The 15042-nt window shown below is 40.2% G+C and overlaps 2 protein-coding genes across 3 annotated transcripts in view; both read left to right on the forward strand.

Annotated features, from left to right (window-relative positions):
* The window catches only part of mettl21e (methyltransferase like 21e), a 3007-nt gene extending 178 nt beyond the window's left edge, over positions 1-2829 (forward strand). Inside the window, exons 1-5 of one of the 2 annotated variants that reach the window (XM_029454794.1) lie at positions 1-99; positions 1500-1660; positions 1756-1873; positions 1983-2080; positions 2342-2829. The exon at positions 1-99 is cut by the window's left edge and continues 178 nt beyond it. In XM_029454794.1, coding sequence (XP_029310654.1) covers positions 45-99; positions 1500-1660; positions 1756-1873; positions 1983-2080; positions 2342-2668 — 759 coding nt within the window. In that variant the 5' untranslated portion in view covers positions 1-44 and the 3' untranslated portion in view covers positions 2669-2829. The remainder of the gene's footprint in view (positions 100-1499; positions 1661-1755; positions 1874-1982; positions 2081-2341) is intronic. The other variant, XM_029454802.1, reaches the window with a different exon arrangement.
* Positions 2830-8136: 5307 nt separating this feature from the next.
* On the forward strand, positions 8137-14917 carry mettl21ca (methyltransferase 21C, AARS1 lysine a). Its single transcript, XM_029461231.1, has 8 exons — positions 8137-8246; positions 8830-8982; positions 9084-9232; positions 9535-9652; positions 10376-11242; positions 12163-12305; positions 12388-12505; positions 13441-14917. Exons 2-8 carry the CDS (start codon positions 8853-8855, stop codon positions 13824-13826), a joined length of 1911 nt encoding a protein of 636 aa, XP_029317091.1. The 5' UTR covers positions 8137-8246; positions 8830-8852; the 3' UTR covers positions 13827-14917.
* The last annotated feature ends 125 nt before the right edge of the window (positions 14918-15042 follow it).

Below are 15042 nucleotides of genomic sequence, written 5' to 3' on the forward strand. Positions count from 1 at the left end.
TTTTCTGTTTGGGTTCTTGCCCTCCTGCTTGGACTCTTTCGAACATGGAGACTCAACAGTCCAATGCAATGAAGGAGGATTCCAAGACCAAAGAAGAAGGTGAGACTATAGAGTAACACTGCAAAAAACTAAAGATGTTTCTTTATAATTTCACTTGCATTAATTAGTGTGACTTTATGGCACATGTTCACAATTTTTAAGCATGCGTTTTAATTTTCTTTAAGCATGTCTTAAACATTTCTGAGGTAGTATGCATGCAATTTTAGTTAATCTAATGTCAGAGCTTGTAAAACGTGTAGCTGTGTTGAAATATTTATTCCATGCAAACAACTGCATCGTTGCATGTTAATGACAAATATAACGTATATATATACACACCCAATGGCTATAAATGGAACTCCTGGGCACACTAATATCTTTGCACCGTTGCTCTGAGGGCTCCCCTGACCTTTCTCTAAGTGTTGCAGTGTAGCATGACTGAAGTTGTGGGTCAAATGCTCAGAGTAACCCTTATTAATGACACATAGCACTGGCATCATGTTACAAACAAACAGCAGGATCAGAGGGGAATTATGAGACTAAATGTGGATTCATTTATAGAGCAGAGAATCAAATGTTACCTGTAATGTGATATTATATAAACAACACGATTACTCATCTGCTTGATTTAAGGCTGGAGCGCTTCAGTGCCACTTGAAGGTGACGTGAGGTGATGGACAAAAAAAGAAACCTACTGCACAGTAGTCTTATGTTTCAGATTTTCTTCCAACTCATTTTGGGATTGTTTCACCCAAATTACTTATTTTCTTACTTGGTGGTAGCCATTCGGATAGTTTTGGTTTTATTTTGACAACTTCTCAAATATCCATCTATAAGATTTTGGCTTACAAATTTTATTTACATATTAAAACAAATCAAGAAGTCTTTGTTAATATGGACAATCCACAGCCCTCACTGTGAAGCATTTTCATAGGAATTATTATAGTTCCTAATCACATTCCAAGAAAATGAAGTCATTAAGTGTCTTTCCAATGCCGAGACAATTTTGATACACCCACAATTCGGTTCAGTTGTGATCATTCATCAACGAGAAGAGACTGTAAACACCACAAACTTAACTCAACTCAGCATCTCTGTCAAATTTACCAGCAAAAAAACCCCATAATGATCTTTAACAAATATTTACTTGAGGGTACTGGACTGTATTAAAAGGCATTTTGGCTATCTTGCCTCAGGAGCGCCGTATAGGTTGAATACTGTTTGTTGGACCCGAATGACGTTTGTCACATCCAAAATGTAGAATTGTGACAGCAGGAAAAGCACAGGTGCAACCTATAACTTTAATTACAGCTCCTTTCCATTTAATGTTGTGCCCTGTTGTGAAAAGATCTACTTATCTATCTGTCTTTGTTGTGTGATTTTAGGTTCTTCATTCACTATACATCCGATCCTCTATGTAAACGTGTTATTTCTTTGCCTCTCTCCTGTGGATGCCATAGCAGATGCTGCTGTGGATGCAGAGCTAGCTAAAGCTATAATGGCTCGGTGTTTCCACCCTTCTGTGATTGGCCCAGAGGCTTGGGAGGGATATGTCTTTTCCGATCTGGAGATCCGTATCAAAGAGTCCACAGACCTCTATGGAGCTGTACTCTGGCCCTCGGTAAACCAAAACTTATACCGAATGTTTAGCTGCTGTAACTGTCCTCATTATTTTGAGCCCTGCCAGTGAACGGTACACTTGTGTCCCCCCAACAGGCGATGGTGTTGTGCCATTTCTTGGAGACCCACCGGGACAAACACAACCTGATGGACAAAAATGTGATTGAACTAGGTGCTGGAACTGGGCTTGTCTCCATCGTGTCCAGCCTGTTGGGTACGGAAACAAAACAATCCAGTGTTAATCTCTCACAACTCTTTTTCTGTTGTTTGTATCTCAATTTCTTGAACGCTCATCTGCACTCTGTCAATCTGTCTCTCTCCAGGTGCTAAGATGACCTCAACTGACCTGCCGGATGTTTTGGGAAACCTCCAGTACAATGTTGTGCGCAACACCAAGGGCCGATGCAAGTACATCCCTCTGGTAGGTATCCAGATTTCCTACTATCGGTTTGACAACGTAGCCTACGTGTAAAATATATTTTTTAAAACCCACTCAAAAACCATCAGCAATATATGTTGCATTGTGTTTGTGTTTTGTTGTTCTTCTATTTGGGTCATGAACCAAATCTAAAATCTACTGCGTCATTTCATGAAATCTCTAAGAAATGTTAAACAACATTTTTTCAATGGATATAATTGTTTAATACTGATGAAATCAACTCCAAAACATCTCTGTTTCTAGGTCACAGAGCTCATCTGGGGTCCGGAGGTAGAGCAGCGTTTCCCGCGTGCCACACATTCTTTCGATTACATCATGGCAGCCGACGTGGTGTACTCCCATCCTTACCTGGAGGAGCTGATGGACACCTTTGACCACCTGTGCCAGGAAAACACACAGATCTTGTGGGCCATGCGTTTTCGTCTGGACCGAGAGAACAGCTTTGTTGATCGCTTTCGGCAGCGCTTCGACATGGAGGAGATTTACAACCTCCCCAGTCTGAGTATCAAACTGTACCGAGCCTGGAGGAAGGACAAGAGGACCAAGGACCAGAGAAAGGCTGCTGCCTGAAGTGTGTGTGTGTGTGTGTGTGTGTGTGTGTGTGTGTGTGTGTGTGTGTGTGTGTGTGTGTGTGTGTGTGTGTGTTTATTCTGTAATGTGTTTTCATGGATCTTGTGCAAATGTCTAAATGTCTCTTCTACATTAAATATAAAGCAATACTATTTAATAACACTTCAACCTCCAAAATGACCATTAAATTCACACATTGTCAACAAAAGCTGCACAGTATTCTTTATTTCTGATCTGATCATTTAGGTGAACTTTAACCCTCTAAGGGCATTTTCTCGATTTTTACATATCTTCTTAAATAACTCACAACTCTGTGTTTTTACCCTAATCACGATAATGACATCAATGCTCCAAATGCTGTTTTGTTTTGGGTCACATGGTCAAGAACCACCTCTGCAGGATCAGATTTTGTTTTTTAAAGCTGGTCGTCGTGGTGTAGTTTTGGTCCAGGCAGCTCACAGCACTAACGATGGGAGTCATGGCTCTTGATTTTTCTGGATTAATCCTTGTGGATTTTATTTAGGTTATATGCTGCTGTGCGACTTCACATGGACAGGAGAAAAATATAATTTATTTCTCAATGACTATTGAAAGGATTGTCTATAATGTTGGAACAGTCACTGATGGTTCTCTTAAGATAAATCCTCTCAGGACAATGAATGACTGGAGGGTTAACCTGATAACAGTCAGCAGCAAGCAAAGCTGAGCTTTAAAGTACAGCTGAGGTTAGGGAATGTTTAGCAGGTTCACAATGTCGAGCTGAACCTGACAAGTGAAGTGTGAGATGTCCTGAGAGGTATACTGTTCAGAGGAGATTCCTCTGGCAGCACCACCCTCAGACAAAACTTTTATTTTTTTGCCCCACAAGTGAATCCTTTTTTACTGTGACAGTGAAAAAGGAGTCACTCGTAGTGATCAACCTTCAGAAAATGATCACCCAAATCTGCAGCTCCCCTCGGTTTTATGGAGCTTGACGTGAGTTTCAGCTGGTTTAGCTGTCTGGCTGCATCTTTACAGTTTTGATTCACCTTCACCGCTATTGTAGCATCATTTCAGCTAACAAGCTGACTGTACAGTATACCTGCTCAGCACCAAACAACAAGCAGACAGTTAGCAAATAGCTGTTGAACATAGTGGAGCATTTGCAGCTAAAGAGACACATATTTCCCTCATGAGGTGTGGAGACCAAAAACCACTAAAAGGAGAGTAAATACTGGACTTACATTCATCAGGTGGACACAAACGCAACTCCAAATGAATGCTAACGTTGCTCCATAAGTAAGCAAATCCAACAAACTCTTTGTGACATTTATGTTTACGCCTAGATGAGATTTCTTTGGGTGATATTTTACCAGGAATACATTTAAAGAGGTCAAATTAAAGATCACATCCTTATTGGGCAGTATGTGCAGCTTCAGTAAGATGAGTCGCACGCAAATTTTGCATGTTTTGGAAACTTACCAGTTAGCTTGATAATTTTGGAAAGTGTCTGCTAAAGTCATCTGCTATTAATGTGACCTTTTATAACTGATATCTAATGCATGATTCCAAGTCCTCCCAACATTTTCCGTCTGGCCATTCTTGTCTTTTTGCCCGTGTGATGGATGTGTGTTTGGCTGCATGAACACAAGCTAGACAAGAGAGGCTATGTAAACTGGCGACAGTAAAGCACCGTGCAATGCAAAATCAAATCAAAACAAATCATATTTATTTGTATAGCCCAATATCACAAATTATACATTTGTCTCAGTGTGCTTTACAGACTGTACAGGTTACGACACCCTCTGTCCTTAGACCCTCTGTCCTTAGACCCTCGCATCGCACAAGGAAAAACTTCCTAAAAGAAACCCCATAATTAAAGGGGGAAAAATGGAAGAAACCTCAAGCAGAGCAACTGAGGAGGGATCCCTCTCCCAGGACGGACAGACGTGCAATAGATGTCGTGTGTACAGGATAAACAACATAGTACAAATACAACATTTGACAAAAATTATGTTGTGTTGAAAAAGAGAACGTTTGGATGAATCCAGGAAAATGTCAAAAAGGCTTCCCGGTGTCCAGCAGGACCAGGGCAGCAGGCACAGCCACGATTCATGATCCTGACGTAAACTTTATCAGTGGCAACCTGTCACATGAGACACAGAAACTCCGGATGATGAATTAGTAACATACATTTACATAAATGCATACAGATAGAGAGGGAGAAGAAGGGAGAAGAAGAGAGAGAGGGGAGGAGAGAGGACGAAAAGGAAGAGAGCAGGGAGGTGTCCCCCGGCAGTCTAAGTCTATAGCAGCATAACTAGGGACTGATCCAGGGCAAACCTGAGCCAGCCCTAACTATAAGCTTTATCAAAAAGGAAAGTCTTTAGCCTACTCTTAAATGTGGAGAGTGTGTCTGCCTCCCGAACACAAACTGGAAGCTGGTTCCACTGGAGAGGAGCTTGATAGCTGAAGGCTCTGGCTCCCATTGTACTCTTAGAGACTCTAGGAACTACAAGTAACCCTGCAGTCTGGGAGCGCAATGCTCTAGTTGGCTTATAAGGTACTATGAGATCTTTACGATATGCTGGAGCCTGACCATCAATTGCTTTGTAAGTCAGGAGAAGGATTTTGAATTATATTCTGTATTTTACCGGGAGCCAGTGCAGAGCAGCTAACACAGGAGTAATATGATCCCGTTTCTTTGTTCTTGTCAATACATGTGCCGCTGCATTTTGGATCAACTGAAGAGTCTTAAGCGACTTTTTGGGACAACCTGATAACAATGAGTTGCAGTATTCCAGCCATGAAGTAACAAATGCATGTACTAGTTTTTCTGCATAATTTTGAGACCGGATGTGTCTTATTTTCACAATGTTACGTAGATGAAAGAAGGCAGTCCTTGAGATTTGTTTTATGTGGGAGTTCCTTACAGTGGTGCTGGAGGCCAAATTAATGCCATCCAGAGCTTCTATGTCATTAGAAAATGCGTTTCAGAGGCGTTTAGGTGTAAAGTATAATAACTTCAGTTTTGTCTGTGTTTAACATCAAAAAGTTGCTAGACAAGTTTAGCCAATTGATTGGTTTCGTCCGGTTTAATTGATAGATATAATTGGGTATCATCCGCATAACAATGAAAGTTTATAGAGCGGTTCCTTATAATATTGCCCAAAGGAAGCATATATAAGGTGAATAGAATCGGTCCAAGTACAGAACCCTGCGGAACTCCAAGACTGACTTTGGCTGTCATGGAGGATTTATCGTTAACACGTACAAATTGAGATCGCTCAGATGAATAGGACTTGAACCAGCTTAGTGCGGTTCCTTTTATGCCAACACAATGTTCCGGTCTCTGTCGTAGAATGTCCTGATCAACAGTGTCGAAAACAGCACTGAGGTCTAACAAGACAAGAACAGAGACAAGTCCTTTGTCTGATGCCAATAGAAGGTCATTAGTAACTTTCACCAGTGCCATCTCTGTGCTATGATGAACTCTAAATCCAGATTGAAAAACCTCAAATAAACTATTATTAAGTAAAAGAATCACACAACTGTTTTGCAACTGCTTTCTCAAGGATTTTAGCGAGAAAGGGAAGGTTAGATATCGATCTATAGTTGGCTAAAACCTCTGGATCAAGACTAGGCTTTTTAAGAAGTGGTTTTATTACAGCTACTTTAAAGGATTGTGGTACGTAGCCAGATAATAGAGACAGGTTGATCATATTTAATAACGAGGCGTTAATTCAGGGTAAAACTTCTTTAAACAGTTTAGTTGGAATCGGGTCTAAAAGACAGGTTGATGGCTTAGACGATGAGATTGTTGAAAGTTAGTTGGTTAAGGTTGATTGGAGTAAAACAGTCTAGATATATTTCAGGAGTTACTAGATGTTTTTAAAATTCCGGAGGTTGAAGTTAAGTCATTACCAATTGAGGTCAGGAGGAGATTAATTTTGTCTCGAATAATTATCATTTTATCGTTAAAGAAGCTCATGAAGTCGTCACTACTGAGAGATATAGGAATAGAAGGCTCTGTAGAGCTGTGACTTTCTGTCAGCCTGGCTACAGTGCTGAAAAGAAACCTGGGGTTGTTCTTATTTTCTTCTATTAAGGAAGAGTAATAAGCTGCTCTGGCATTACGGAGAGCCTTCTTATACGTTTTAAGATGATCTAACCAGACTAAACGAGATTCTTCCAATTTAGTGGAACGCCATTTACTTTCAAGATTTCTCGACTTTTGTTTTAGTTTGCGGATTTGTAAATCTGTTTTATGATCTTCTTCTTTAGAGGAGCGACAGAGTCGAGTGTTATCCGCAGTGAGGCTGCAGCGCTATCAACAAGATGATTCATTTGGGAGGGACTAAAGTTAGCATTGGAGTCCTCCATTATATTGATATTGAGTCCTGGTATTGAATTAAGTGCTGATGGAATCACTTCCTTAAATCCGGTAACAGGACTTCAAAAGTTATTAAAAAATGGTCTGATAAAAGAGGATTATGTGGACACACTGATAAACTTTCAATTTCAACACCATATCCCAGAACAAGGTCCAACATAGCAAAGTAGAGCAATGACCCAACCACTGTACATTCCCCATCAACATGGCAAACCATCCCAAGGTCAGGGAAGGATTTTTATTAAATGTGAAAATGGATTTAGTTTGACGATATCTGAAACTGGGAAGGGATACTTCATGGCCAAAGGCTGTTCATGTATAAGTAAAGGAGGTCTAATTGAGGTTGATATTACAGGAGCCCCCTTCTTTTCTTGCGGGGGTGTTGCATGCCAGCTTGATCCTATTACCTCGTTGCTGGATAAACGAGCAGCATGGCCACGTTCCAGATTACACACGTCATCTGTCTGTAGATATTTGCATGATAAGACCTCCTTTCTTCTTCTTCTTCTTCTTCTTCTTCTTCGATTATCTGTCTGATAGCAACTGTTGCAGAAGAAGTGACACCAACTTCACAGCAATTCAAATGAGTGTTTTGGTGACAACTCACATGTTCACACTTTCTGCCAAGATGCTCTCAAGCCAAACTCAAATCATGTGTCGCTCTAGTTTTCTTATGTGACTATTTGTAGACTACCAACTACAGAACTGCTGCATTACCAGTGTAATATGCAATACCTGTCTGTATCCTACAAAAGTCAGCAGTTGGAAATCATTTCGTAGAGTTAATACAGGGGACATTCTTTTATTCATATTATATCCATTCAAATAACATCCAGTATGAGGTTACAGGTGGAGGCTTCTAAAAAAAGCACCATCAGAGAAGTCCATAAGTGACACTGGCGGAAAAGACACATGGCTGTTGGTATCATGACATTCATGTCATTCTCGCTCTACTTTTGGCTCCCTCACTGACTCATCTTTGTTGTGTTTGTGTATGTGTGTGTGGGTGTGTTTGTATCTACATGCACTCTGATCTTGTGTCTTGCTTGTGTTTATTTTTCCTGCACGGATCTAAAAATACACTTGTGATGATGATGGGTGTAACCAACAGGATGCTGAGTCGCTATAACCTCTCAATGTCGGAGGTCTCCAGATGCAGTCCCATTTTTTCCTGAGATCCTTCACTGGGAACTAAAGCAGCCGCAGGTAGGTCAAAGGTCACGGGTAGGGTGTTTGAGCCTGAGGTTTTCACTATATTTACAATAGCTTTGTGAGAAGTAGGCTGTAGTGGTTTACATTCATTGTGGCATAACAGTTGAGCTCTCTATAGTGCTACTAACGTGTAAACTAACATGCTTCAGTTATATAACATGTTATAGTCGATGCTATGTTATGTGTGTTTTGTTGATGGTCACATTGAAGGACTTGTTTTGTCTATTGTCTGTAGGACTGTAGGACTACAGTTAGTGTTAAAAGAAGATGAATAATTATAAAAACATACCAATAATATAACAATATCAAAATTATGGAGAGAAAGGTTGAAATAACAGTAGCAAATTAGTAAGCAAAATATCAAACATATCAATAGAAAATGTTGTATATAATCTTGTTTATCCCCTAATTTGTTCTCTTTCCTTCTCGTTTTAATATTAAAGATTTTACTATAGTATCAAGAATATTGATTAAAAAAAATATTTAAAAAGAAAAGGAAACCATTACATAAAAAAAGAAAAAGAAAAATGTTAAATGAAGCACAATCTATAATGCATATATCTGCTATATGTTCAAGGCCAACAGCATACAGGATTTTATATGGATACTTTGTCAACATACTTTGTGGAGGAAAGCAATTATATGGGAAGCGGAGAGGAAGAGGTGGAGGAGGAGGAAGAGGAAGAGGAGGAGGAAGATGGGGATGAAAAAGTTGAAGAGGAGAAAAAAGGTAAGATGAACTATATGCAATAAAAAGCAGGAAGTGAAACATTTTAAAACTTGCACTTGGAGACCACAGAGATCTGAACATGTCACTTTTGTATCATTCAGAGGAATCAGTCGCCCAGACGCAACCAAGACCAGACTGGACTGGACCGTGTTTCTATAGCAAGACAGATAAAGAGGTGCACTATTACGTTGGACAAGAGATCGTCATCCATGCGGGTATTGACTCCTATGCAGGCACAGTATGGCCGGCGGTGAGTAGCACTTTCTTTCCCCATTCAACACAATATGACAGATAGTACTTGTGTGCACCATTACACTTGTCAATTCTGTATTTTGTTGGATGTCACATATCACAGCATTAATGTCAATTCTGGATTATGGGGATGCAATGTATTAACATACGACTGCCTCTAGACAACATAATAACCACATTCATCTACAAAGACCTTGTTGGTGAATTGTCATTATATATCTTATCTTTGCTGCCCTGACCCTCTGCAGAATAAAACACTAAAATCTCCCTGTATCTCAAAGTCATCTTGATTTCCCTCAGGCTCTGACTCTCTGTCACTACCTGGACACCCATCGCGAACAGTTGAGTCTTAAGGACAAGGCGGTCCTGGAGATCGGAGCAGGAACTGGCCTTCTGTCTGTTGTAGCTGCTCTCCTCGGTGAGTGGTTTAAATTCAAGTTTAATTTAAAAAAAAGAAAAAAGGTCTGAGGGCTCGGAAGTGTAATGAAGGCGCTCCTAATGGTGGGGAACACAAAAGTAAAAAAAAGAAGAAAGGTTCATGGCACGCTTCTGGCAAAACATTTTTTAAAGCTATTTCAAGGGGAAATACTAAAAAACTTAGACAATGCTTGTACATATTAAATAGAGCTGGGGTGACAACCCACAAACAGCCCGAAGAAGGCTTTCTTTTTGTCAGAAGACTGCCTTAGACCTTTCTTCTTTTTTCAAGTTTAACTTTATTTGCCATTTGCAGCCCAAAGTGCTTCACAGCTAAAACATAGTACAAGATTAGACAGAGCATTTACAGTACAATAATCACAGTGTTGATGTAAATGAGTGTGAAGTATCATTAAAAATAGAATACAAATAGCAGAATTAAAATAATATAAAATAGCAGAATTAATATAGTATAAAATAACATTGGAAATCATGCCTAGTTTCCCTATCTGTGCCGTACTTAACGACCCTCCTGCCGGGAAACTACATTCATCACACCATTCTTGTAAATGTAAAGAGAATGTTGTCTAACATTACGTCATTAGGTAGTTCTTCCCAGTGTGTTTTTTAAAGATATTTTTGTATATTTTAGATGGGCTGCAGGTTTGGGGTATCTTTCTCCAGCTGGAAAGAGGAGAAACCATTAACTTCTTACTGTCTTCAGGTGCCTGGGTGACAACCACAGATCTTCCAGAGACTCTGAGCAACCTGAGAACCAACCTAGTCAGAAACACCAGGGGACGTTGCAGATACACACCCCAGGCAGCAGCTCTTTCCTGGGGCTACGACCTGGAGAGCACATACCCTACATCTGTTTACCGCTACGACTACGTGCTGGCAGCTGACGTGGTCTACCATCACGACTTCCTGGACGAGCTCCTGTTCACCATGAAGCATTTCTGCAAACCGGGAACGACTGTGATCTGGGCCAACAAGGTGAGGTTTGAGAATGATCGGACTTTCACTGAGAAGTTTAAAAATGCTTTTCACACAAGTCTGCTGGTTGAAGACGGAGAGATGAAGATCTTCATGGCAACGTGCAGAGAAGAAGAGGCAAAAAGTGATCTGGAAAGCCACGATGGGCTGAGCGAGAAGGAGGAAGGAAATGAGAGCGAGGAGAAGGAGGAGAAGGAGAAGGAGAAGGAGGAGGAAGAGGAAGTGGAAGAAGAGGAGGAGGAGAAGGAGGAGAAGGAGAAGGAGAAGGAGAAGGAAGAGGAAGAGGAAGAAGAGGAGGAGAAGGAGAAGGAGAAGGAGGAGAAGAGTGATGAAAAGCTTTTTGAGGAAAAACACGACGTTGAGCTTCACTATGTCAATACAGAAAAAAGGAAAGGAAAAGAAAATGATGTAACAGAAGAAGCACATGTGGCAGAGCCTGAAAGAGATGATACTGACAAAGGAAACAAGCACGAGTCAGATGGAGAGGAAGAGATGGAGGAGATAATGGTCCTCAAGGACGACAACCATAAAGAGTATAAGAAGGAAGATCCAAATTTAAGTTCGAGCACCGCAGCCAGTGAGGAAGATGCTACAGGTGGGTCAACTACATGATCTGTGAAAATGCATATTTGTGTATCAACATCAAATGCATCTGCTTGTTAAAGAAAAGAAAACATGAAGAGAAAAATTGATTCAGGGAAAAGATATTGATGTTGTATTTTTACCAATGTGGCGGAGCTCTTATTATTGTTGTAAATGTAATTGGAGTTGACACTAAAGTAAATTCCCCTCATCTCCATTGAATTAGTGAGGCAGCTAAAATGTTAAAGGCAGATACCAAAAAAATGTGCAAATAAATCCAAAACTATCTGCTTGGATAATAGACAATTTACCACAGCCCGGAAGGAAATACGGGGATGGTGATGGCCTAGTGGCCTAGTGGTCTAGTGGTATGACTTCCACACAGAACACCAGACTTTGTGAGTTCAATACCAGGGCTGCCACCATTGTGCCCCTGAGCAAGGCACTTAATCCTGAGTTGCTCCAGGGGGACTGTCCCTGTAGTTAGTTCACTGTTCATTGTAAGTCGCTCTGGATAAGAGCATCAGCTAAATGACCTGTAATGTGAAATACATCTAAGGGAACCCACCCGAAATATAAATCAATAACAATGATGTTAGATCAAGGTGGAAGGTTTGGCAGACTTTAATATTAGTGGCAAGAATAACATTCACAGAGATGTGAGACACGTAGTGAAGCTATAAAGCTATTACCAACTGTTGTCAGTGAAACCAGAGGGCTGATGTTCTCCGTCCACTCGTGTAGAGTTACTGAACTTATAAGGAAGAGAAGCAGTGTCTCATTATTTCACAAACAAAAATTATGATGTCTTTTTATTGCATCATATCAAGCTTCTGACTCAGCACTCAACATTTATGTGTGTGTCTTCACAGTGTATTTATAGTTTTGTCTGACTCACCTCTGTTAAAGTTTTGATCCATCCTCTCTTCACAGGACAAGCTGAGCAGCAGGACAGAACTCCAGCCTGGGTTCTCAACATCAAAAGCAGCTTCGGTAAAGACGTCTACTATTACGCAGGGCACGACATTGTCATTCATGAGTCCATAGACTTCTATGGAGCAGTGATGTGGCCAGCAGTGAGTACCTCTGAAAACGTTAAATAAATACAGCGTTACAGTTTTCTACTGTTTTTAAGACCTGTATCTCTTTGCCCTGCAGGCGTTGGCTCTGTGCTCCTACTTGGACAACAACAGACAGATGGTGAACCTACAGGGAAAGGAGGTGCTGGAGCTGGGATCAGGAACTGGACTGGTAACCATTGTGGCCAGTCTGCTGGGTGAGCGGTCTCCAGTTCAATTCACACAACAACGTGTACATGAGCACAAACACAAAAATCACAATCAGTCAAATTTTGGAAAGTTTGGAAAAGTCACAATGACACATTTTGACAACAAACACATAATAGTTGACAGTAACGCATAAAAGTAGTTTTATATATGTGTACACACACACAGTAAAAAAATCCCATACAAATATGTAGTAATCTGGTATTATTAGGCATATATGACTTTAGCAAAGAGAATTTGAACTAACTAAAAATCTACAAAACACTCTTACGGTAATTGGATAAAAATACTCTTACACTATCAGTACTTTTAGCCAGTCATTTTGTGTTCATCCCATTGACTGTATGTAACATATTTGTCTTACATTTCACTTACAAGTCTCACACTATTTATACAAATGAGTTTATTAGAAGGGTTGAATGACGGTCGGGTAAGAAGGGAGGAAAGGATCAGTGATGATGATGATCACACACACACACACACACACACACACACACACACACACACACACACACACACACACACACACACAGGTAGGCAATTACCAAATCAATCTAGCAAACATTAAAAAAAAATCTTCTATCAGTTATCTTTTAGTTGCCTGTATGTTTTTGTCAAAATGATGTCACCATTGTGTGGCAAAGCCTTTAAATACAGAGACTTCTGAAGTCTCTTTCTCGCTTACAAAAAACCCTGTCAGCTGAAAATCAAACAATAAATCAACATGTCCATTGTGAAGACGATAATAGGAGCTTTTCTTGCATTAAAAAGTTGCTGTTCCCACCAGAGCCTACATAAAACAGGAACTCTCTGTGCTTATAATTGCATTCCCACACTACAACCTTAACAAAGGTCCCCATTATGGTCATTTTTACTGTTACTGTAGCTATATTGATGGACATATTACCTGTTTCTTCATCCTCAGGAGCTTCAGTCACAGCTACAGACTTACCTGACTTGTTGAGTAACCTCAAGGCCAATGTGATGAGGAACACCAGGAACCGTTGCAAGCACACACCCCAGGTAGCAGCTCTGTCCTGGGGCTACGACCTGCAGAGCACACACCCTACATCTGTTTACCGCTACGACTACGTGCTGGCAGCTGACGTGGTCTACCATCACGACTTCCTGGACGAGCTCCTGTTCACCATGAAGCATTTCTGCAAACCGGGAACGACTGTGATCTGGGCCAACAAGGTGAGGTTTGAGACTGATCTGACTTTCACTGAGAAGTTTAAAAATGCTTTTCACACAAGTCTGCTGGCTGAAGACGGAGAGATGAAGATCTTCATGGCAACGTGCAGAGAGTAAGAAACAGAAAAGATATGAATGGATTCCTCGATGACCCCTACAGGCGTCAACCTTTTAGTTTGACCATATTTTGTTTATTTGTTCGAATATAATACAGCAGCACCATGCATATTTAAGCTAATATAGTAAGAAAATCATATTTCAAATATAAACTAGCTTGACAATACTCAGCTTTAATGAAATACAACCTGTGTCACAGGTTTCCATTTGATGTTTCCTATAACATTTTGTGTCATCATTTGTAATAAGAAGAGTGTCAGTTTTGATCTGTAGTAGCAGGAAGGTGTGGGATGGTTTAGTCGGCCTAACTTAATCTCAAACATGAACAAAATACTGAATCTCTGGTGCAACCATCATCAAAGCTGTCGAGTTATCATTAACCTGGAAAGCATAATTTTTAAAGATCCCAAAGTAACCACATTTCTCTGTCCCCTGGTGGTCTGGGGGTCTTTGTACCTGTGTGTGCTTTGGGGCCCATTGTCTCACAATCTGTCCGTTTTAAACGCTTTAAGATGCCCAGCACTGTTTAAACCTGTGAACACTACCGATGGTAAGAAGGGCAGCACAACATGAGTTTTAGTGTAGTTGAGCTGCAACGATCAGTCGACTAATCGATTAGACAGAAAGATAATCGATTTGATAATCTAAGAATAATTTAAAACATTTACTCCACTTCATCCAGGCCTACCCTATTTACTACCTTATGAAGCATCATATTTAAGCTGAAAGGGTCAAAGCTGTGCTACGTGAGATTCAAGACTAGTTCATTAGAATCAAATCAATTAAGTCTGTGTGGAGGAGGAACAGTTAGTTGATTAATTGATTGACAGGACATCCTTTCAGTTATTTTTCAAGAACAAATGCCAAACGTTCAATGGATTGTTTCTCAAATGTGCAGATTTAATGCTTTCAGTTATGGAATGTTCTTTTTTTGTACGCATGTGAATGTAAACATTTTTTTAAACATTTATATTGTTTTATCTGTTCATTTCTTCTTGCACTCTACTTTGTACAATGTGTTGGACAACCAAGCTAGGGCAGCTTGTTTAATGTTTACAATTGTTGAAAATAAAATCTTGGTCAAATAGTTACACCTTTTTATTTCTTCTTTAGGGTTCAAGTAATTAAAAGGCAGCTCAAGCTTTGGGTTCCTCTTGGTAATAGCCCGGCTATTTCAAATGTAGAGAGCAATGAAAAGTAAAACTGCTCATAAAAA

This window comes from Cottoperca gobio, chromosome 3, assembly GCF_900634415.1.
Source record: "Cottoperca gobio chromosome 3, fCotGob3.1, whole genome shotgun sequence".
Classification (NCBI taxonomy): domain Eukaryota; kingdom Metazoa; phylum Chordata; class Actinopteri; order Perciformes; family Bovichtidae; genus Cottoperca; species Cottoperca gobio.

Excerpts from the sequence above, each read along its gene's own strand:
- mettl21ca (XM_029461231.1), top strand. The coding sequence starts at position 8,853 with ATGGATACTTTGTCAACATACTTTGTGGAGGAAAGCAATTATATGGGA. Across the intron at positions 8,983-9,083 it reads AGTTGAAGAGGAGAAAAAAG|AGGAATCAGTCGCCCAGACG; the intron begins GTAAGATGAACT and ends TGTATCATTCAG. Across the intron at positions 9,233-9,534 it reads CAGGCACAGTATGGCCGGCG|GCTCTGACTCTCTGTCACTA; the intron begins GTGAGTAGCACT and ends GATTTCCCTCAG.